Below are 23,143 nucleotides of genomic sequence, written 5' to 3'. Positions count from 1 at the left end.
TTGTACCCAGCAAATGAGAGAGCTGGCATCCCTTCAGAAAGTATTATCTGGACATCCGCCTGGGCTCTCTCTTGTTGTTTCCTTAATCTGGCTGGGTTCTTGGGGACTGAGAGGGACGTTTCAAAGACATAGTGCTTTTTGTCAGTCCCCCTTTTCTGCAAGGATGGCACATTGGGCAACCCCCAGTCTTGTAGGAGGGCTGCTTGCAAATCCGCTAGCCTCTGCCTGGAAGGTCCACTTTTCTAATCAGGAAATGAATCTGCCTTCTATGTGGAGGAAGGCATCTCTTCCTTCAAAGGTGTCTGGAAGTAAAACTGGTGGATGGAGAAGATCTGTCCACATGCCTTGCCCTGGAGTCCAGGGAAGCGCTCTTCTCCTGAGAACCTGTGTAAACCAGAGTCAGTCCCTGAGGCTGGGAGGTGGCAGTGCAGTGGTGATGTGTTGCTGCCCAACGCCTGTCTCCAGCTCTGTCCAGTAGGATTACTGCCCTGCAGGGGTGGTCAGTACTGTCCTCACAGCATGCTCACCATGTGCTCTCTGCCTGACCTGAACTAGCCCTGAGTGATGCAGCCAGTAACCAGGTGCTGCTGTCAGACACTGGAATGTGGCTGCCGTGAGTGAGGAATGGACCTGTTCAGCCAGGAAAGTGTGGCTCCAGGGGTCCTGGTGGAGGAGGACTTAATTTGATGAAACCACGATTTCATTTGACAGTCTCTCCTTATCCTTGCAGCACCCTAGCCTGGGGATGGGACATGCAGTGTGTATCATTGTGCTATTGTGATACGAGAAGAAACACATCCTTGATCTTTGTTTTGTGTTCCTGACACAAGAGCTTCCAGAGTCCTTTGTGCTTCCTGAGTGACAGAGGCGGGAAGGACTCTTTTGTAACGAGTAATGTATATGTGACAGCTTGTGTCAGTGCTCTGGATGCCAGCTGAGTGTCTAGTGATCCAGCTGAGACGGCACCTCTGTCCAGAGTTAGCAGTTGGCCCCATGAGTTGAAGGCTTAGCCCTGCAGGACTGCCCACTTCAGATACCCCACCAAGAGGCTCCTCGTACTGGACACCATGGTTGACTGAAAGGGGTCCTCAGCAGGTTGCTTATGATATGTCTGGATGTGGTTTGCATTTGGTTTATCTTATTTGTTTCCCTGAGTTTAATCTGCAAATTTAGGACTCTCATAAAATGTGAGAATTGATTGATCATTGTTTCTTTTGATGATTTTGCTACATTCCTCTTCCTACTGAGCTCCAGGAACACAGGCAGTAGCTGTTTTGACATTCTTCACATGTCCTAGAGGTGCTGGCCATGCTTATCCAGACCTCTTCTGGTCTTCAGAAGGGCACTGCCTTTCTTCTTATCTTCCTCCTCCTCTAGTAATAGCTGCTTTGAATTTTTGTCTGGTTCTCTCAACGTTTGGGTCATTTCAGGTATGCAGACATTTATGGCTTTCTCCTTGAGTCTCAGTTCCATTGTCCCAATCCTTGTATGTCCAGGACTTCAGTGAGGTTTCAGTGGAAATGTGTAGTAAAACCAAAGAAAATTGCTAAGCTTTTTTGAACTCTTGAAAATAATCGCTTTATTCATTTGTTTGGAAGAGGTTCTTCCCAGATAACGTATAGGTTGGGGCCGGTGGTCTCCAGCTTCTGTAGAAGTGCCAGGCCAGAGGAGAGGGTACCAGTCCACCGTCTGCTGACAGTGTGAGGGGCTGGTGCGTGGTGCCGGCAGCTGGGAACAGTTGCCTTCTGGGAAGCAGCCCAGCAGTGCCAGAGCGTGCCTGGTGCCTGGTGAAGAGGCCACGGCAGGGCTTACGGTTCAGATCCCTTGTCCTCAGAACTTCATTTACCTTTGTTTGTCATTAGAACAACATATTCTTATATAAGAAAAAAATATATAACAATTAATATAAACAATGTAATAATTATTTTTATAACATAGAAATTTGGGTATATATTTTTGATTTTTTAGTACATTGCAATCAAGCTGTATATGCAATTTTGTATCAGTTGTTTTCATCCAAGATAAGCATTTTCCTATTTGTGTAATTCTTAATGACTATAATTTTTGATGACTGTGCCGTAGTTTAATTCATTAGTCACCTGATGCTGATGACATTTCCAGTTTTCCCTACTATAGATTAACTGTGGAAAATGAGTTTTTGTCACTATATGAAGAATGAAGTTTTATTTGCATTTAGATTATTTCTTTAGAAAGAAGTCCTAGAAATGATATTAACCAATTCAAAGTGTTTATTTGGCCATTTATTATAACTTTCTGTGAACTGTTTCTTTAAACTTTCGTGATGTCTAGATCTCTCATTAATTGAATGTATTTTTTCTACTTTGGAAATTGCCCTTTGTTATTTATTTTTTCTGTTGCTGGGAATCTGCCCCAAGGCTTTGTACATGTTAGGTAAGGGCTCTACTGCTGAGCTACACCCTTCCAGGCCTGTTTGCTATTTTCTTTTCTTTTCTTTTTTTTTGTACCAGGGATTGAATCCAAGAGCATTTAACACTGAGTCACATTCCTAACCCTTTTTGTTTTTTATTTTGAGATAAGGTCTCAATAGGTTGCTCACAGCCTTGCTAAATTGCTTAGCCTGACTTCAAACCTGCAATCCTCTTGTCCTGAGCCACTGGGATAACAAGGACCATCATATCCAGCCCCTGTTTGATTTTTGGTGTACTTAATTTTTAAAAAAAATTTTAATTTGTTCACCTTTGTGATTTTTGCCTTTTTTTTTAAACCCATGGATTTGGAAAGCAGTAATTTCTGTCTTCATTTAGATTTTTAAAATGGGTTCTTTAGTCAGTTTGCAATTTATTTTGCTCTGGAGCATAAAATAAATATCTAAATCAGCAGTCCTGAGGTGTTCTTGAAGAGTCGGACAGTGACTGTTCTGAAGCACTCCCTGTTCTCTTGTGGGTCATGTGATCTCTGTCACCTCTGCCATTGTAGCACAGACCCAGAGCAGCCCCCAGAGCAGGTGAGCAGACGCGGCCTGCTCCAACTCCGCTTCACTTACCCCCGGATGGTCGACTAGGTGTGGTCTGTGGGCAGTAGTTCATTAGTCTCTGGACTGAGGTCTTCAGCTTCTTCTCAAAAATCAGAGTTGGAAATTTCACCCTACTTGCAAGATAACGAATCATCTGGCACAGTTTCACGGGTGCAGGCAGAAGACTAAGCCTCTGGTCAGACATAGGGCCGTTTCTCACTCTTGAGTTGTAGTCCCCACAAAGTGGCCCCAGGAGGGCCAGGTCACTCTGCCCAGGCCTTCTGGAAGGGGAACCTAGACAGAGCAAACAGGAACCTTTGATAACTGCCAACAGTCCTGGCTGACATGTGCCCACTGGGGCTATTTCCTTTAATGGTAAAAGGCAGGAGATTCGCCTGCCATTTGCTCCAGAGGGAGATACTACTGTGTCTGTCTCCCAAAGGGGCCATTTGCCAAGCAGAGAGTGTAGAATGAAGGCAATAGGTGTCGCTGTCCGTAGTCCACTTAGAAGAAGACCAGTGGAGAATCCGCTCCCAGCATTCCATGAAGACAGCTTCTCCCCAAGCCCATGCCACAGAGCCTGGCGGGAGTAAAGTCCTTGATTCATTCAGTGTGACTCTGCTGGGCTAGGATCATGGGGATTGAACCTAAGGATGCTTTGCCACTGAGCTACATCCCCAGTTCTTCTTAGTTTTTATTTTGAGACAGGGTCTCAATAAGATTCTTAGAGCTTCATTAAGTTGCTTAGACTTGCCTCAAACTTGGGATCCTTCTGCCTCAACCTCCTGAGTCCCTGGGATTACAAGCACGTGCCGCTGTGCCCAGTTGTGGTTTTGTTTTCTCGGGTTCTTATTTTCCTTGAGGATTAGAATTCATGCATCAGTGAATCCAAAGCTATCTCTATATTTTTTCTCCATTTATAATAAACGCTTTTGATTCTGAGCATGTATGTTGTTCATAGGTCTTTTCCTTTTCAGTGCAGCCTGCATGTGGAGTTTTGAATGGAGAGGCACCTTCAATGTAGTGTCTGGGGACTGCTAGTGTGCAAGGTGCTGTAGCACCGGGCTCCCTGCTGCCTCCCACTGGTGCGCTGGGTGCTGTAGCACTGTGCTCCCTGCTGCCTCCTGCTCAGTGCTTGGCAGCCCTGGAGCAGAACACAGGATGCAGCCCTATTGAGCTCTGAACAGTGGAAAGAGGAGGGCTCTTTGCGTTGGGCCCTAGGACTGGAGGGACAGTGCAGCAGCAGGGTGTCTTACATCCCCCACCAACAAGAAGGTGGCATCCCCGACCTAGCAATGGAGGCCTCACAAGGCTCAATCTTTTCCCGGCTGGAATGGGAGAATCAGGCAGACCCATTGTTACAAAGAGGATCTACAGGGACACAAAGACAAACAGCTATGGCAAGTGCTCTCCTTCCTTGCGAGGCTGGAATTTCTCTCCCTTGGGAAGAGATACCAAGTTGGTTGAGGGGCAGTGGAGAGAGTGTGTCCCACAGGCCCTCCCTACCCCACCCCCAGCCTGCATGCCCACCAGAGTGGCCTGTCCTGTGACATACTCTCCATCATTCCTGGGCTGGACATTCCCTTCTCCCACCAGGGGATACTGTGGTGGCTGGATGGCTTCCACAAGAGGGACCTCACCAATCAGATGGCCCAACCAGGAGGGCGTCTTCATCCTTGTGCATCTGCAGCTGTCCTCTTCACTCAGAGATACTCGGGCTACTGGAGGGTCCAGCCTGAGAAGCTCTGCCACAGAAGCCTGCTGGCCTGACACCCCTCCTTCACTGAGAGCTCCAGCGGTCAGCCTGGGAGATCCTTTCCACCCTCAGCAGCACCAGCAGGGACCAGGGGGAGCCTAGGATAACGTTCATCACAGAGGCTCTGAAAGTTAAATTGCCAGGGTCAGCGTACACGAAAGTAGGCCAGCATCCATGTGCTACACTGAAACAGAGTGACCACTGCTGAAGTCAGAAAGAAACAGGGTCTAGAATGTCCTAACATAACAGAGAAGATGTCTAAGGTGCAACTGAAAAGCCACCTGTCACACCAAGCACCGAGAAAATCACAGCTTGAATGAGAAAAGATGACCCACTGGTAGCACCACCAGATGGACCAGCTGAGGGACTCGGCTGGCAGGGATTGCAGAGTAGCTGTCATAAAAATGCTTCAGCACTCAATTATGAATTGTCTTCACACAAATGAAAAAAATTAGATAACTCGCAAAGAAAAAGTTAAAGAACGAAGAGGGAATTATAAGATTGCAAAGCATAATAGCAAAAAAACTTGCTGGCAGGTTCAGTAGTCAAACAGAAATAACGGGTAGAAGCAGTGACCTTAACAGATCAATAGAATGCGCTGTGATCAGGAAAAATCAATAGAATTTGCCTGCTCTGAACAACAGGAACAGAAGAAGCATGAGTCGGGCTGTAGGGATCTGTGGGCAGGAATAGGACATCCAACAGTTACGTCTTGGAGTAGCAGAAGGACACGCAAAAGCGTCATGGTGCGTTGCTCAGCAGTGGGCACATGTCCTGAGGAATGGCGTGATCAGATGATCTCGTCACGGCAAACATCTCAGCGTACCTCCTCAGACCTAGTGTGTGGCTCTCTGCAGGGGAGAGCTGCCGTGAAGGGGGTGTGCCAGGCAGCCGCCAGCGTAACAGGTGCCCTTTTACAGTGAATGCTTAGTTTCCTTTGAAACTAGGGCCCCCACTCTAAGGTAACGATGAAGTAGCTTAGTAAACGTGGTCAGTATTGGGCTGTGCTGTCATGTAACTTGCTGCACAGTAGGTCTGTGTGTGCCTGCGTCCCCACAAGCATGCAAGTGGTGTGCTGTGTGGGCATGTTGTGCTGGCTATGCCATGGCTAGATGATAGGCATTTTTTGGCCTCATCATGATCTAGTGGGACCACTGTTACGAATGTGGTTTGACTGTATATGAAGAAATAATGCCTAAAAATGGCCGAAATTTGATAAAAGACTTCAACTCAGACATTCAAGAAGCAAAGTAAACCCCAAATGGAATAAAATGAAAGAAGTCCACACCAAGACACCTTATAATTAATGATCTGGAAACTGAAAAATAAATTCTGGAAAACTGCTAGAGAGGAATATATATCACATAGAGTGGTGCCACTTGTGCGAGCAGGTTTCTTATCTGAAACCTGAGGACAGGAAGGAAGTGGCACCACGATTTTCTGGGGTTGACAGCAAAGATCTCTTAACCCTGAATTCCATACCTGGCAAAGCAAACCTTCAAGAAGGAAGGGTAAAGGAAAAGTGAGATGAAGTAGATAAAGGAAAAGTGAGAGAATTTTCTGCTAGCACACCTGTCTTTAAAGATTGGCCAAAGAAGTTTCTTCAAACTGAATAAATGATAAAAGAAAGATTCTTGGAGCATCCAGGAGGAAGCAAGAGCAGTGGGAAGAGCAGAGATTGACATATGTGTAATCCATGATCATTTTAACAAAAAAAAATTTTTATAGTTGTAGATGGACAGAATTCCTTTGTTTATTTTTATGTGGTGCTAAGGATTGAACCCAGTGCCTCACACATGCTAGGCTAGCACTCTGCCACTGAGCTATGGCCCCAGTCCCCATGATCGTTTTCCTCTGGAGATTTATAAATCCCAAGAGCTAATGTTGACAGAGGTAGACTGTGAGAAGTCATGTCTCAGTTTGTGATACTGAGAACGAGCACTACCCAGCTACACAGAGACAAATTCAAAAGCACAAGGTAAGCTGGGTATGGTGGCGCACGCCTGTAATCCCCAGGGTTCAGGAGACTGAGGCAGGAGGATCGTGGGTTCAAAGCCAGCCTCAGCAATTTAGTGAGGCCCTAAGCAAATCAGCAAGACCCTGTCTCTAAATAAAATAGAAACAAGGGCTGGGGATGTGGCTTACTGGTTAAGCACCCCTGGTTCAATCCCTGATTCCAAGCACACAATAAGATGGATTCTGAAAAATGCTTAAATGCAGTAAATCAAGAAATCAGGAATGAGAACCAGAGGAAAGAAAGGAAAACAAATAATAAAATGTTAGAACAAGTGCTGGTACTTGGGTATTGATTTCAGATGTAAGTATTCCAAGCTCACCAATGAAATCTTAGAGATGGAGGTATATGATGGCACTTGACCCCAGAATGTGGCACTGTGCACTCAACCTCTCCAGCTGTAGCTGCGTGGGTGAATGGAGAGAAGCAAGGAAAGGCATGTCGTGCAGGTGGCCTTCCCACGTGCAGGAAGGCCACTGGGTGGGGAGAGTATCTGTTTACTCTAAAGGTGTCCCATCCTGCAGGAGAGCGTCACAGTGTGTCCAGTGAGAACTGCAAGAGTTGGACAGAGAGAGAAAATCCAAGGTCGCGGTTTGGGACTTTGAAACCCCCTCTTAGCAACTGCTAGTTCTACTGACTGAAAGAGCCAGGATGTGGAAACCCCTGCACAGGAAAAAGGATCATACTGACATGTCTGGAGCCTGCCACCTAAAAGCAGCCCAATGCGTGTTTTTTTCAAGTGCCTCTGGGATGGTTCACCAAGATAGACGGTGTCCTAGTCATGGAAAGAACCTCAAAAACTTTCAAGAATTGAAGTCATGTGGAGTGTATTCTTTGATCAGAATGGAAGCAAGGCATCAGTAATGGAAAGATACAAAGTAGATTTTAAATATGTGTGCATCAAACATCCCTGGGTTCAAATCCAGTATCAAATAAGAAGTGAGGAAGGTTTCAAGTCAGTAATCTAAGATTTTACCTCAAGAAAGTCAAGAAAAACAAAAGGCAAAGTAACCATGCATGTGTGCGCATACCAGATGGAAGGAAGGAAACCTATGCAAGGAAGGACTGGTTCTTGGAAAATATGAGTAAAGTTGGTAGACTTCTAGCAAGACTGGCAGATTAAGAAGAGCAGATCACCAGCATCAGGAAGGAGACCAGTTAGACTGCAGGTCCCACATAGGGAGAATCACGAGGGAGTGCTACACACAAGTTTATGCTGATAAACTTGGCAGCATAGCTGAAGTAAGTCCATTCCTCAAACCACAGATTGTCCAAACTCCATCAGAATGACATAGATAATTTGCATAGACTTATAATATTGAAAACCTGACTTTGTAATTAAAAAGTTCCCCAAAGTGAAATCCCCAGGCCCAGGTGTTTCCCCGGAGATGTGGAATGAAGAGGTCACGTCAGTTTTACCTATTGTGTCTGCCTCTTTCTACGAGCACCGTGCCTGTCAGATCAGGACCCACCCTTGTGACCTCAGTTGGCCTTAGTGGCCTCCTTACAGGTCCAGTCTCCAGCGGACTGTGTCCTGGGTCAGGAGTCCACCACAGGGTGCTGGTGGGCTGGGTAGACAGTTGGGTGTACGATTGTGTGTCAGGTTCTCAATGAATAATGAATGAAATGCACAGCTCTCCAGACTTGCTTCTCAGTCAACAAGGTGCTTGTGGGGCTAACTTTGTGACTGTGGTGTGAGTGGACTTTGAGTTTTCAACGCTGTTTGCAAGATAAATTTTTTCACTTTGTTATATTAGAAACTTAAAAGATAGTATTAGACAAAGCTGTCCTGAACAATATTCTTCCTTCATTCCTTTCCCCCGCAAATGCAGGTGCTAAGTGAGATGGACAGGGAACTTCTTTTATCAGAAGGAGAAAATTAAGACTTCATGCTTGCATTAGTCTGCTTTTCTTGCTGTGACCGAATACCTGACAAGAACAACTTAGAGGATAAAAAGTTTGTTTTGGCTCATGGTTTCAGAGACTTAGTCCATGGAGGGCCAACTCCATTGCTCTAGGCCCAAGGTGAGGTGGCACTTGGCAGAAAGACATGGTGGGGGACAACAGTTCAACTCATGGTGGGGTCAGCAGCCAGGGAGCTGAGAGGCAGGGTGAGGTGTGCAGGAAGATGGCCCTGTCCAGGGCAGCCCCCAGTGACTCTGCAGTCACCTCCCAGTCCATCTGTCCACACCAGGGTGACCGACCTGGTCACAGCTCTCACAGCGCCACCCTTCCACTCTGAACACTCCTGCATTAACAGGAGCGTGTTGGGGACATCTCGTATCCAAACCCTAAGAATACCCACCTGACCTGATGATCATGTTGGTGTGGCTTCGTGCCATCGTCTTCCGTTTGTGCACAGCATTGTCATACTAGCACGCTGTGGATGTTGTCCCTCAGCGTCCACAGGGTGGGTTCCATCAACTCCCCCTATGTGGACACCACGGGCACTCAAGTCTTATGTGCAGTGGTCACTTCAATCACCTCTACTTGTGATACCTAGTATAGCGTGGGTGTCATCTTAGTCATTCTTATTCTGTGTCGCTTAGGAAATGATGACAAGGAGCAGAGGTGCTGAGCACAGTTCCCCAGCACCTTGGTGGTCGTGTCCTTGACTGTAGAGCCCACAGTGCAGGACAGCTGCGTATGTGAGGCTGTACCCACCCTGCCGCCCGGTGCAGTTCCTCTGAGGTCCATATTATCACAGTCACTGGGCCTCAAATCCTTGGCTGTCTGGGGTGCTTCCTTTGTCCCCTCCTGCCCAGGGAGTGACACCAACGACACTCTCGGCCTTCCCTTCTCCTCCCTGGCCTTGGAGTCTGGCTGCGATGGCCTCTCTTCCACAGCCTTCTGGGGCTCCACCACTTTTACTTTTGCTGAAATCAAGACTGTCCTGTGCGGAGCTTCTGGGTGCATCTTTCTGCCGATGCCTGGATAGCTTGATCTCTTGATTCCAGGCCTGAGCTGACTTTTCAGGTGGCCCGCTCCCTGCACTGAGGGGTTTGTGTGGTCTTACCGCTCTGTGCTGTATGCTTTTGTCCCTCCCATTAAACAGCGCTCCTCTTGGGGTCTTCTGTGTCCCACGAGCATGCTTCTTCCCTGTAAACTCTTTAGAACGTGTTCAGATTCTGTCCCTTCAGTCCACAGGAAATGATCTCCGAGTGCATCCCCTTTCCCATCCTCCCTTGTTCCCAGTGGGACCCTCTGGCATCTGAGTGCAGCTCCCATTGCTCAGGAGCTGTCTCGCTGTCCCCAATGCTGTGTGGCTTTCTGCTTATGTTATCTGGGGCGATTCTGTGGCTTTGTATGTGGGGGTGCCAGTGGCCCTCCTTTGGTGTTACCCATTACTCAGAGGTAATGGATCAGAGGCGTACTTGAGGGGGTTTAAAGAGCCCAGGCAGGACCCGAACATCACAGTGTGCAGACTGTAGAGTGTTACACCATGCAGAGACCAGCAGGGGTACTGTGGTCATGGAACTTGCGGCTTTCCCTTAAAGAGAGGACGGTGCCTTGGTGTTCTCTTTCTCTTCTCTTTCTCCATGGTTTTTGCTCTAGTGACCTCTGGCTTTTGCTTGTCACAGTCAATGCTCCGGGGGAGAGGAGGCTGCTACAAACACACTTTCTATGGCATTGAGAGCCACCGCTGCATGGAGGCCACCCCGAGTCTGGCGTGTGCAAACAAGTGTGTCTTCTGTTGGCGGTAAGTGGATGTGCAGCTGGGGGCCGCGCCGCCCCTGGCGGCCTTCCTGCCCAGAATCGAGGGCCTGCGTGTGGGCTGCTCTTCTCTTGAGCAGGGTAGTGGGAGGTCGTCAGCTGCTTGTTGAAGCAGAAGTAGGTTTTAGCATACAGATCTGCTGCACTACAGCTTTGTTAATACTAATCAACTAATACTCATTAATACTAATGAGCTCATCAATATTCAGTGCCTTATATGTCTTTAATTATAATTCTTTACCTACATTTCATAGATTTCTATTGGTAATATGTTAATTTTTATTCAGTTAGAATATTTACTCATTTCCACGTGAATTCTGTGTAACTCAGTGGGTCAAAATAAGTTATTATTAAATAAGTGTTACCTGTAATTAGGTTTTAGGAGGTTATGTTTTTGTTATTCACTGTACACCCAATTGTTTCATCGTTGCGGAACGTGTTCTCTGTAATACAGAATTACTTGAAATTTATTGAGAAGTGCTGTGTGCCTCGTTATGTGGTTGATTTTTAAAACTATAACTGTACATGAAAAGTCTAAAACCTGTGTGTCTGATTAACTACATGGAGTTCTTTTGGTTTTTGGTACTTGCTAGGTCTTTCTTTTTGCTTCCTTTGTATAACTTCAACCTTAATATTTCAGGCATGTTGTTCGATTTTCTTAAACTCAACCTTATTGAGGTCTGATTGACAGATGACAAAATGTTCCTATTTACTTAAACCTAGTTTGGCGAGTTTTGGTCAGTGTGCGCCTGTGGGACTGCAGCCATGTTCCATGGAATGTGTTCTTCACCCTAAAGCAGCTTCTCTCACCTTACCTGAGCCCCAGTCAAACTGATTTACTTCCTGACAATACGTATTATTTTTCTTGCATAAAAACGGAATTGTCTGCGTTTATGTGTGTAGTTTCCTTTGCTCAGTAAAATGGTCTGAGCACCGTCCACGTTGAGTGTCGATAGCTCGTCCCTTTTGTTGCCAGATAGTCTGCTGCATGGTCATGCTGCAGTTTCTAATCTGCTCATCTCTAGGTGAACATTCTGGTTGATTTCTTGACACATCAGGGAAAGAAAAGCACAGGCCAATACCCCTAATGAACAGGGAGTAGAAGTCCCTTGAAAAAATATTAGGAAAATGTATTAAAAATATGTTAATCTGATGTGCACCATGATCAAGTGGGCTTCGTATGAGGGGTGCAAGTTGGTTCAGCTTGCTGATCACTTCATACTGTTTCCTTTTTTTTTTTTTAATTGTTGATAGATCTTTATTTTACTTATTTATTTGTATGTGGTGCTGAGAATCAAACCCAGTGCCTCACCTGTGCCAGGCAAGTGTGCTACCACAGAGCCTCAGCCCCAGCCCCTCTTTTTTTTTTTTTTTTTTTGATATTTAGTTTTTAGTTGTAGTTGGACACAATACCTATTTTTATTTATTTTTATGTGGCGCTGAGGATTGAACCCAGGGCCTCGCATGTGCTAAGTGAGCACTGTACTGCTGACTCACAGCCCCAGCCCTGCTTCCTTATTGAAGAATAATGTGGCCTGATTTAAAACCCTTGGCTTTCTTTCTGAGTTTGCAAAACTGGCAAAAACCCTGGGATAAGTAACAGATGTTTTTGGGAAATGACATTAGTGTAGGCCCAAGGATAGTACACTTTATGCCTTATGGAAGAATGGTTCAAAGTAGGTTTTCCTTTAATTAAATATTTATGTTATAGCCAGAAACAGCAGTGGTCTTTGTGTGGCCAGGTCTATGCATCTATGAGTAAGAAAATGAATGGCCATGAAATAATTTCTTTCATGTTAGGAGTCTTTTTTCCCCTTGCCTAAAGGAAAATGAAAATTGTTAGAGATAACCAATAATCTGCCTTTAGAAATACAATCTTTGAATAGATCTTCTGAATAGGTTCAATTAGGAAAAGGGCTTATGGTTTTACTAAGGCAAAATGATGTGAAACATTAACTCCTTTATCATTTACCTGGGGATCATGAAGACAAAAATTTTGTTATTGTTATTGCCTTTTCTCACTTTTAGAATGGGGACTAAAACGAGCAATTTCTCACTGAAATTTAGATTACTAACTGCTATATTAATTTTCCAAATTCTAATTAGACCTTGCAAAGGAGAATTTGTCATAGCAAACTTATTCCAAGACAAATTTGTTTTAAGTTTATCTTCAAACTGAAATTTTAGAAAGATCATGAGCCAGGGAATGCAAATTATTCATATATAATCTCTTTCACAAATTTTTTTTGTGTGCTGGGCACCACAGCATACACTGTAATCCCGAAACTCTAAAACAATGAGGCAGGAGGATGACAAGTACAAAGGCAGTATGGAGAATTAGTGAGACCCTGTTTCAAAAAAAATAAAAAGGGCTGGGGATGTAGCTCAGTAGTAGGGCAACCCTGGTTCAATCCCCAGACCTTGTGCATGCTAGACAAGCTCCTTAGATGTAAGAAAGCTTTTTAAAAGTTCTGAACTCCAAGATGAGCATTTTAATGACCTTTTAAAAAATGTCTTTCTATAGATCATATTAGATGTTCCCTGTGCTTTATGAAATTTCCTTTGCCTCAACTACTATAGTAATACTACCATATCAATCTGTTTTAACTGGAACCAAATATGTAACATGTGTAACCAAAGGTAAAATCTGCATTCAACTTTAGGGAAAAGGCCATGAAAATACAAATAAATGCTAACATTAAAAAAAAAATAATAAAACCCTTGGCTTTCAAACCCTCTAGTGAGTTTCTGTTTCAGTTATTGCAGTTTGGTCTTCCTGGCTCCGCACCTCTGCTGGCCTCCATTTTGTCTGTGTATCTTTCACCGATGCCCTGCCTTTGTCGAGGCGTTGCTCTCCCGTTTCTCCCGCTCGCCCCATGGGCTCCACCAGCTCCCTGTGTGTGTTGGAGGTAGTGGGATGAGGCCTGCTCTGGTGGACCTGCCATCGTCCTCAGGGAAAGCCTGGTCCGCGTCTCTGTGAGCCTGCCTGCGTTTCTCTTCATGCTTTGAAAGCTGCAGAGTTTGGTTAGTATAATGTGTTAACTCTGGAAATAAGATTCTTTTTTTTTTAATGAAAATGTTTTTTAGTTGTAGGATTCTTGCTTTTTATTAAAATATTTTTTTCAGTTACACTTGGACACAATATTTTTATTGTATTTATTTATTCTTATGTGGTGCTGAGGATCTAATCCAGCGCTTTGCACATGCTAGTCGAGCGCTCTATTGCTGAGCCACAACCCAGCCCCTAGAAATTGGATTCTTCCTACCCCTCAGGATTAGTTTATTGCTTCCTCTGGATTTTAGTTCTTTCTTGTTTAGTGAGTTGTCTAAACAAAAGAATCTATGCTTGATTCACTTACTCTGGAAAACTCTTGTGTTTAATGAAAAATTAAATAAGCATTTCCTATATAAAAGAGTCTCTTCCTTGTTATGTATTGTCTCTGAAGCCTGTCTGTTAAGCTTAATGGTCAGCTAATATTTTGACAGAGATTTTCTTAAACTTGTGGGGCTAAAGGGCCTGGGGGAAAACAACCTCTCCATGTCCTCTTGTAGATTGACCCTGTTGGGACACTCTTTTCAAGGTTGGACAGTCCACTTAGAGCTGGGCTTCAGTCTTCACTTCCTGTTTATGCTGAGTCAAAAGGTCAAGCACAGGTGACAGTTTAGGTCTTAGTTCTTTTCTTAGCGTGTATCCCATGATGCGTGAGACCTTTTAAGTTTCTGGGCTTCAGTGAGCACTCTTCAGTGTCCTATCTCTCTCCTTGTTTCCTCTCCAGCCATTGGACTGTCTGTTGCCTTCCTCAGCTATGACCCTCTGACCTGGTCAGCACCCGGTTGTGCATGTACCTGTCACAACCCTTGGAGAGGCAGGTAGAAAGAGGGAATTGTATAATGCATTTCCTCGCACACTTATCATAGACAATCATGTTCCATTTACCTCCTTTAATCCTGTTTTGATACAAATGTTGGCCACCATATTGCTTATCTATATATACTTCAGTTGACAGATGAAGTAAAACGTAAAAATAAGGCCTTTGAAAAAGAATATGGCAGCAAAGCTATCATCTCATATTAAGTTCTTTTGCATGTTTTTCCTTTTCTGTTTGTCTAGGGATATGTTGAAAAGCAAAAGTGTTTTGTTGGGCATCCTGTTAAATCGGTGGTTTCTCCACTGGGGACAGAATTGCTGTATTTCATCACAAAGGGAGACTTGGGACATTTAACAACACCTGAGACATTTTGATTGTTGAAACTGATGAGGGTGCTCTTGACATCAGTGGGTGGTGGCCAGGAGTGCTGCTAAACACCTGTAACACACAGGTCAGCTCCCCATAGCAGGAAATGGCCTGCATGACGCCCGCTGGGCTGCTGCTGAGACCATCCTGGGCACAGTGGTCCACACCTGGGACAGTGCAGCACTGAAATAAATGGAGATACGACATGCTTCTTTTAGGGGCAGAGTGTGTGCTTATAAATGTGGGGTGGGGACTTTCAAGACAAAAGCCTGCTGGCTCTGGATCACTGGGCTGTAATATTTGGATTGTATTATTCTTAGATGTTGAGAGAAATGATCAAATGCTTTGTGCTCTAGTTCTCACTGTTTCACATTTTACAGTACATGTACTTCCTGATCTCTTTAAGATTGTTGACATAGTGTTTTTTTAGGTCAGAATTCAAAAAAAGAGGGCTGGGGTTGTGGCTCAATGGCAGAGCACTTGCCTACCAAGCGTGAGGCACTGGGTTTGATCCTCAGCACCTCAAATAATAAATAAATAAATAAATAAATACATCAACAACTAAAAAATATTTAAAAAAAAATCAAAAAAAAGAAGGAGCACAAGGATTATACCTCTTACCTTTGTTGCCTGTTTATAGCTAGTAAATAATGCAGTCCTTTGGTTTCCTGAACAATAAATTTACTCAGATTTTTGAAAAGCACACAATATGCTTAACAGTGTTATGTATCAATGATATTTTAGAAAGATTTGAGTAAATGGAGATATTTTATTTATGATGACTTCTGGTAAAGAAATGCTAATATATTAACTTTTCAAATTAGAATTCACCCTGTTTCACTGAAGAATATAGCCTGGTGTAGGTGCACGCTTGTAACCTTAGTGACGTGGGAGCTGAGGCAGGAGAATTGCAGGTTTGAGGCCGGCCCCAGCAACTTAGTGAGGCTCTCAGCAAGACAGTGTCTTCAAAGTAAAAATTAAAAAGGGCTGGGTGTGTAGCTCAGTGGTAGAGCGCCACTGGCTTAAATCCCAGCAAATACTCCACTTCCTGCAAAAAAAGACTTTTTTCAATTAAAAAAAATTAACAAAAATATAAGAAAAGGCTCAGTAAAAGTTGATTTAAATGCTTACATAACTGTTTTGTTTTTCTTTTAGCCCATTCTTAAAATAGCCTCAGAGCCTCAGTTCCGTAACTGTACAATAAAACAACACTACCTTTATTATAGGTTTGCTACAAATCTTAATTGCTTTAAGGGAGATTACATATGTGAAAGTGTTTTTAAACTATAGGGATGTACACAGATATGAGTTTTTAAAAATGAATTTCTAATTTTATTCTGATAATGTGTGAAGTGGCCATGGATAGGTAAAATATTATTCAGAGGGATTTATTTCTTGAAATACAAACATACCCCAAATTCTCCGTTGTGTTTTATCTTATTTCTGTTTAAGTGAAAATTTTATTCTTTGAAATTTCAAATTAAGAGCTGTATTTGTCTTAAACAAATAACCCATTTAAAAAAAATGGGCAAAGGATTTGAATAATTTTTCAAAAGTGGTATAAACTGCGCTGGGAGAACATGAAAAGAAATTCATACTATCTAAAAGAAATAGCCCAAGTGTCCATTAACTGAGGAATGGATAAATTAAAGGTGGAAAAATCATATGAAGGGATACTGTTGGCAGCAAAAGGAAACTGAGGAGTGATGTGCGCTGTGTGTTCAGGTGCAGGCGCAGGTGCCAGAGCCCAAAATGGGCAGGTGGGCGGGTCTGCGGGCCCAGGATGGGGTCCCACAGTTGCCTGGGCGCAGGCTGGGTGGGGGCTGCCTAGGGATGAGGAGTTTGAGGGTGATCTGGCGATGGATGCACAACTCTTCAAATACTCGGAAAGCCATGCGCTGTGTCCAGGTGGGGGTTCTGTGGTGTGAGTCTCTCAGTGACACTGTTCAAGTGAGTGACGTTTGTCTTCAGTGGGAGTAGAACCAGTTTTAAAATGTATTTTGAAAGGTCACCATGCATATGATAAAAAATTCAAAGCAGACAAGAAGTTACACGGTGAGAAGGAATCTCCCTTCCAGCTCTGTGCTGCCGCTCCCAGGCACTCAGAGGCGCTGGTGCTGTGCGCAGACACTGTGGCGTGTGCCCTCGTCAATATGTGCACGAGCACCCTCTGGGCCTCCCAGTCGGCTTTTCTTGCCCATTCTTGATATTGATCTTCTCATATCAAAGTGCCTCAAGATCTACTGAGAGTGGGACTTTTAACCCTCTAAACTAAATCACTGTTTAGAAAGCAGGAGGAGCTGGGGACACAGCTCAGTTGGTAGGTGCCTGCCTTGCATGCACAAGGCCTGGGTTCAATCCCCAGCACCACCACCAAAAAAAAAAAAAAAAAAAAAAAAAAAGCAGGAGCAGAGAAAGATGTGCAGTTGGTTTTTTGTTTTTAAGGTGGTTAATAAGGTGCATTCATTCCGTCCACAAATGTTTCCCTATTCTTTATATTTAGTAGGATCACAATGTAATTTTGCTTCAAAGTAGTGCTATAATTTTGATAAAAATTCTTACTTAAACTAAGTTTTCTCTGACATCTGTCTGATAGTTTTTCCCCTTGCTGAGAATGTAGTCTGCTGTGGAGTAGTGCTTCAGCCTTACTGAACCCTGTGCTGCCACAGTATGCAGATGACACAGGCCCTTCCCAAGCAGGTTGCCTGAGTGCAGTTTGTAGTTTGCTTCAAGGTGAGTGAACTTAAGTTACCTTCCTTCACAGCTTAGTGATGAGCTCTCTGTTCTGTGGAGGCTTGGTGACAACCAAGTAACAAGCCCAAGCCACAGGCCCAGGCCCAGCAGCTGATGTGGAAAGGCAGCCAAGTGCAACCGGGAATGGTGGGCGCTTTACTTAAAAATCAGGTTTTTAAAATTGAAATGGCAGAGGAGGGGAGGTGAATATTGATGCTACAAAGATCAAAGATAGAAAGGACTGTTATGATTATTGGGAAATTTTGGGAAAGCAGGCAAATCTTTAGTCAGTTTTGATTGTCAAAGTGATTCAAGAAGAGAGTCAGACTGAGTATCCAGTGATTATCACAGTAATAAAGTCAGTACATACAAATCTCACCTGAAAGAAACCAGGCCTGCGTATTTATTTATTTGGTGTGTTGGGGGTGGGGATGAACTCAGGGGCACTCAACTGCTGAGCCACATACCCAGCCCTATTTTGTATTTTATTTAGAGACAGGGTCTCTCTGAGTTGCTTATTAGCACCTCGCGTTTGCTGAGGCTGGCTTTGAACTTGTGATCCTCCAGTCTCAGCCTCCCGAGCGGCTGGGATTACAGGTGTATGCCACCACGCCCGACCAGGTCTACATGGTTTTATAATAAGTTCCAGCTAACATTCAAAGGAAAGTAGCTCTCCAGTGAGTGCAGAAAGAGGGAGCCCTTCTGAGCTAATTTTAGGAAGCTAATGTAACCTTGATATGGGTTCAGCCTCCCCTGCAATGTTTGTAGTCAGAGTTATTCAGGTTTTGGGTTTCTTTGGATTTTAGAAAATTTTTGTACGCACAATGAGATATCTTGGGGATGGTTCCCAAGTCTAAACACAGAATTCATCTGTGTTTCACATACACCTTACACACACAGACTGAGTGTACCCTTATGCAGTATTTGTAATAACTTTGTAAACCAAGGCTGTGTTTTGAAAGTCTCCACTTGACGGTGGGGATGCACTTCAGTGATAGAGAGCTTGTTTTCCATGCATAAGGACCTGGGTTCAGTCCTCAGTACTGGAAAGAAATTGTACTTGTTGAGGTCACAGTGATGCTCACAGTTTTGGATTTTGGAGTATTTTGAATTTCATATTTTCAAATAAGGGACACCTAACCTGTTCTAATCCAGAGAGGAACAGTATGAGAAATAAGGTTTGCAGGGCAATGTGATCATAACTGTTGGGGGAAAGTCCTGAAGAACAGACCAAGATGCGGAGCTCAGCACTGAGGAGGAACATCAGAAAACCAGGACCAAAATAGGGTTATTTATGCAAATACAGTTTTGAATTGCCATTGTAGCTGGCTGTGTAATCCATTCTGATCAATTTGCATTAAAATTTTCTTTTAGTTGTAGATGAACACAATACCCTTTTTTTTTTTTTTTTTTTTTTTTTTAATATGGTGCTGAGGATTGAACCCAGTTGGCACCCAGTGTGCCAGTTCTCTTCCTACAACGTGCTGTGCACAGAGTGGGTGCAGAACAGCCAGCACCTTGACCAAGTTTGGTGTTTAGTAATTCTCCAGGAGGATAATATGAAGGCAGCTGTTCCCAGAACTTCAGCATCCCTCCGCTTTGGTGAGCATCTTTCAGACCACACATGTGCGAGGCAAACGCTCTGCCACTGAGCCACAACCCCAGCCCATGTGTTTGCATTTTTTTTTAAAGTCTTCTTTTTTTAGTTGTTGATGGACCTTTATTTATTTATTTATATGTGGTGCTGAGAATTGAACCCAGTGCCTCACACATGCCTGGCAAGTGCTCTACCACTGAGCTACAGATCCAGCCTCAGTGTTTGCCTTTTTTGATTAAAATATTTGGACATAGATTCTGTCAATTTATACTTCAGTATGTGAATGTAAAAACTTTTCTCCCTAATGTTTGCAACATTGTTTTTTGTTTTTGTTTAGTGGTGCTGTGGCTGGGAACCCAGGGTCTCACATATGCTAGGCAAGTGTCCTACCACAGAGCTACATTTAGTACTAGTGTCTGTTTCCTTACATAGAAAGAAAAGTCTCCCATGTCAGGTTGAATAGCTAGCACAGTGGTTTCCTGTACACCTTTCCCATCTTCTGCTCCCGTTAGCATCTAACATTGCCCCAGAACAGTTATCCAGGTCCAGAAGGTACCAGAAGGAATGCTGATACGCCCCGTCAGCTCATCTGGAGGCCCCTGAGATGTCACCAGGCTCCCGACACTGCCCTTCTCTTCTGGGCTGCATGCAGGGCCCCACTTTGTGTGGTTGCCCAGTGTCTTTCGTCTCTCCTGGTTGTTCTTGACATTTTTTTTTTTTTTTTTGGGAGGAGGAAAACTTTATTTGGTGCTTATGGTTTCAGAAGTCTCAGTCCATAGGCAGCCAGCTCCATTGCTCTGAGCCCTAGAGGAGTCCCAAGTGTGTGGTGGAAGAAAGCAGGTTGGGACATGACACCAGGAAGTAGAGAAAGAGAGAGCTCTCAGCTCAGTAAGGACAAAATATACATCCCAAAGGCACATCCCCAGGCATCCAACTCCCCCAGCTGCACCCAAGTTGCCTAACAGTTACAACCAAATTAATCCCTTTCAGGGGATTAATGCTCTGATTAGATTAAATTTCTTATAACTCAATCATTTGTCTCTGAACTTTCTTGCACTGAGCCTTTGGGGGACACCTAATACCTAGCATAACATTCTACCCACTGGCCTCCAAAAACTCATACTCATCTCACAATGCAAAATATATTTAGTTCATTTACAAGAGTCCCCATAGTCTCAACAGTTCCAGGATTGACCAAAAGTCCAAATCTGAAGTCTCCTCTGAAACTCAAGGCAAACTCTCAGCATGAGCCCCTGTAAAAATCAAATCTAGTTACATATATCCCATATATAAAGGCACAAAGAAATGTTTCCATGTGAAGAAATAGGGGCATAGGAAGAAGGAATGGGACCAAAGTAAGACTAAAATCCAACTGAGCAAACAAGTCCTGTAGTTCCATGTCCAATATCTGGAACACTTGGAATTACGTACGATGTTCTCCCCAAAGAGCTGTGTAGGGGGCTGGGGATGTGGCTCAAGCGGTGGTGCTCTCTCCTGGCATGCGTGCGGCCCGGGTTTGATCCTCAGCACCACATACAAACAAAGATACTGTGTCCGCTGATAACTAAAAAATAAATATTATAATTCTGTCTCTCTGTCTCTTTAAAAAAAAAAAAAAAAGAGCTGTGTAGGTCTGCCCCTATGGCATTGCTGGTTGAAACCCACATGGCCTCTGTCTTGGCTCAATTTCTCCAGCTTTCCTCAACAGCATTCATGGTACTGGCATCTCTTAATCTTGAGGGTCTCCACTGCAACTTTAACTTTGTCCTCACATCTCCACGCATCACCCTGTCAGGGGCAGCCCACAGAGACTGATCCTGCTGCACTTTGCCTGGCTTCCCAGGCCTTCCTTTGAAATCTCACTGGTAGCTTCCATGACCCCCCAACTCCAGCATCCTGTATTCCTGTAGAATCAGCACAATATGCTTGATGCTAGATTCTTCCACCATTTCTAGCAGTAGCCAAACCTCCAGGGACCACAACTGCAGCAGCCTCTTGAGTACCTGGGTGGCTCAGCATTGTTCTTGACACTTTTGAGAAGAACCTGTGAGGTCTTTTGGAGACCTGGTGTTTTGTGTCTGGTGTTTGTCATGATTAGACTGGCATCATGGGTCTTATGGGTGTGCTCTATTCCTCCTTGGCCGATACCAGAAGGGACATGTTATCAATTTGTTGTTTATTACTGTTAATGTATAAGAAATAGATGGGAGTATTGTTTTGTTGTTGTTTTGCCTGTGAGTATCTAGTTGTTTCACCACAGTTTATCGCATAGACTATCCTTTTTCCGTGGAATTTCCTTTGCACCTTGTCGGAGCCTCGTGGCAGTAAATCTGCATCTGGCTTCTCACTCTGCTCTGTGGGTCTGTGTCTCTCCTTTGGCCAACACCACGCTGAGGAGAGCACTGCAGATTCAGAAGTTGTCTTGACATTGCGCACTGTGAATCCCATCTTGCTTTTCCATTTCCACCACTCTTGTAGCCATTCTGGCTTAATAGGGACTCTTAGATCACCTTACTTGTCATGGCTCCTCGGACTTGCAGTGGGTTCCGCAGGTCTGTGCGTCTGCCCAGCATCGGGTTTCCCGCGAGTGTGGCGAGTCTCTGCCTTCATCTGGGGCTTTGGCGGTCCACAGTTTCCAGCATATAAGCCACAGACGTTCTTTTGGATTCATACCTACTTATAAATTTTACTGCTATTTTAAATTGTACTTTTAGTTTCAAATTATAGTTTTTCGTTGTTGATATATAACTATAATTGATTTTGTGTATTTTAGGCTCCCTTTTAAATTCTCTCTTTTTTTTAATAGATTTTTTTTTTAAAATTTTCTGTGTAGACAGTCATCTGTGAAGAGAGACATTCTATTTCTCCCTTTTTTCTTGCCCAGTTTCACTGACCAGACCTACATGCTGAGTAGGAGGGGCGAGAGAGGACACTCTGCTGTTCTCTGATCTAATGAGTAAACTTTAATTCTTTTACATTAAGTCTGATGTTAGCTGTAGATTTTTGGTTGATCCCCTGTGTGGGAAATCTCCCTTTATTCCTAGATTGCTTAGGGTTTTGGGTCAAGAAGGGGTATTGAGGTTGTTAAATACTTCCCACCTTGAGATGCATGTTCTTTCTCTTTTAATTGTGTTAATATGGTGAGATATGGTGATTGGGTTTTAAATGTTGAACCAGCCTTGTGTTCTTGCATAAGCACTGTGGTTTTAGTGTGTTTTAATTTTTATATGTGGCTGGATTCTGATGGCCAGTGGATGGTGGATTTCTGTCACTGTTTGTGGAGGTGTTGGTTTGCAGTTTTCTTTCCCTGCAGTAGCAGTGTGTGTGCTGAGAGGGGCTGGATATGGGTGGTGGTCTCGGTGTTGAGCTGATGGGCCTGTCTAGTTGGCACCCAGTGTGCCAGTTCTCTTCCTACAATGTGCACAGAGTGGGTGCAGAACAGCCAGCACCTTGACCGGGTTTGGTGTTTAGTAATTCTCCAGGAGGATAATATGAAGGCAGCTGTTCCCAGAACTTCAGCATCCCTCCACTTTGGTGAGCATCTTTCAGACCACACTCTGGGAAATGGAATGGACACACAGCATGGCCTCAAGGAGATTGGTGATTTGGCCAGACACTCCCAGACTTGCCTGATGAGACAGAGTAACGTAAGAGAACAGATCCTTGTGAGCAGAGCTGGCTTTACCACATAAATGTGAGAAAAGGAGAACTGTAGAAGTACGTGGTTCTCATCTGAGCAAACTGATGTGGGATGTGACCTGTTCATTCTGTTGATTGTCCAAAGTGTGGGGCTGGGGCTGTCGCTGTGGTTTTCTCTCACTGATTAGAGTGGAGCAGAACTCTCCTGATCTCGTAGGAAGTCCATCTCTACCCACTTTTGCTCCACAGGGAGCCCAGGAGACAGTTCCAGTAGGAGCTCTTGGTTCCTTCCCCAGGCCTGCACCCAGAAGCACCGTCTCAGGCCCTCTCTGTGATTTTCAAGCATGTGTCCAGCTTCCTGCACTCATTTTATGAAGATCGACTTAGATATGAGAATGTGGTGGTGGCAGGTTACCTGTGTTTGTGCTGGGCACGGTTAGCGTGGTTCAAAGCAGTTTAT

At 44.2% G+C, this 23,143-nt stretch overlaps 1 protein-coding gene across 6 annotated transcripts in view; it reads left to right on the top strand.

Annotated features, from left to right (window-relative positions):
- Positions 1-23,143, top strand: part of Tyw1b (tRNA-yW synthesizing protein 1 homolog B) — a 175,401-nt gene that overhangs the window by 30,239 nt on the left and 122,019 nt on the right. For 5 of the 6 annotated variants that reach the window (XM_046456021.2, XM_046456019.2, XM_058583040.1 and 2 more), the window contains exon 10: positions 10,347-10,465. The exons of the other annotated variant lie outside the window; for it this stretch is intronic. In XM_046456021.2, coding sequence (XP_046311977.1) covers positions 10,347-10,465 — 119 coding nt within the window. The remainder of the gene's footprint in view (positions 1-10,346; positions 10,466-23,143) is intronic. 6 annotated transcript variants of the gene reach the window in all.

This window comes from Marmota monax, unplaced genomic scaffold (assembly GCF_021218885.2).
Source record: "Marmota monax isolate L192 unplaced genomic scaffold, Marmota_monax_Labrador192_F-V1.1 WCK01_AAM20220418_F8-fsc00235, whole genome shotgun sequence".
Classification (NCBI taxonomy): domain Eukaryota; kingdom Metazoa; phylum Chordata; class Mammalia; order Rodentia; family Sciuridae; genus Marmota; species Marmota monax.
The sequence above is the reverse complement of the archived record's forward strand: the minus strand, read 5'-3'. Positions and strand labels throughout refer to the sequence as shown.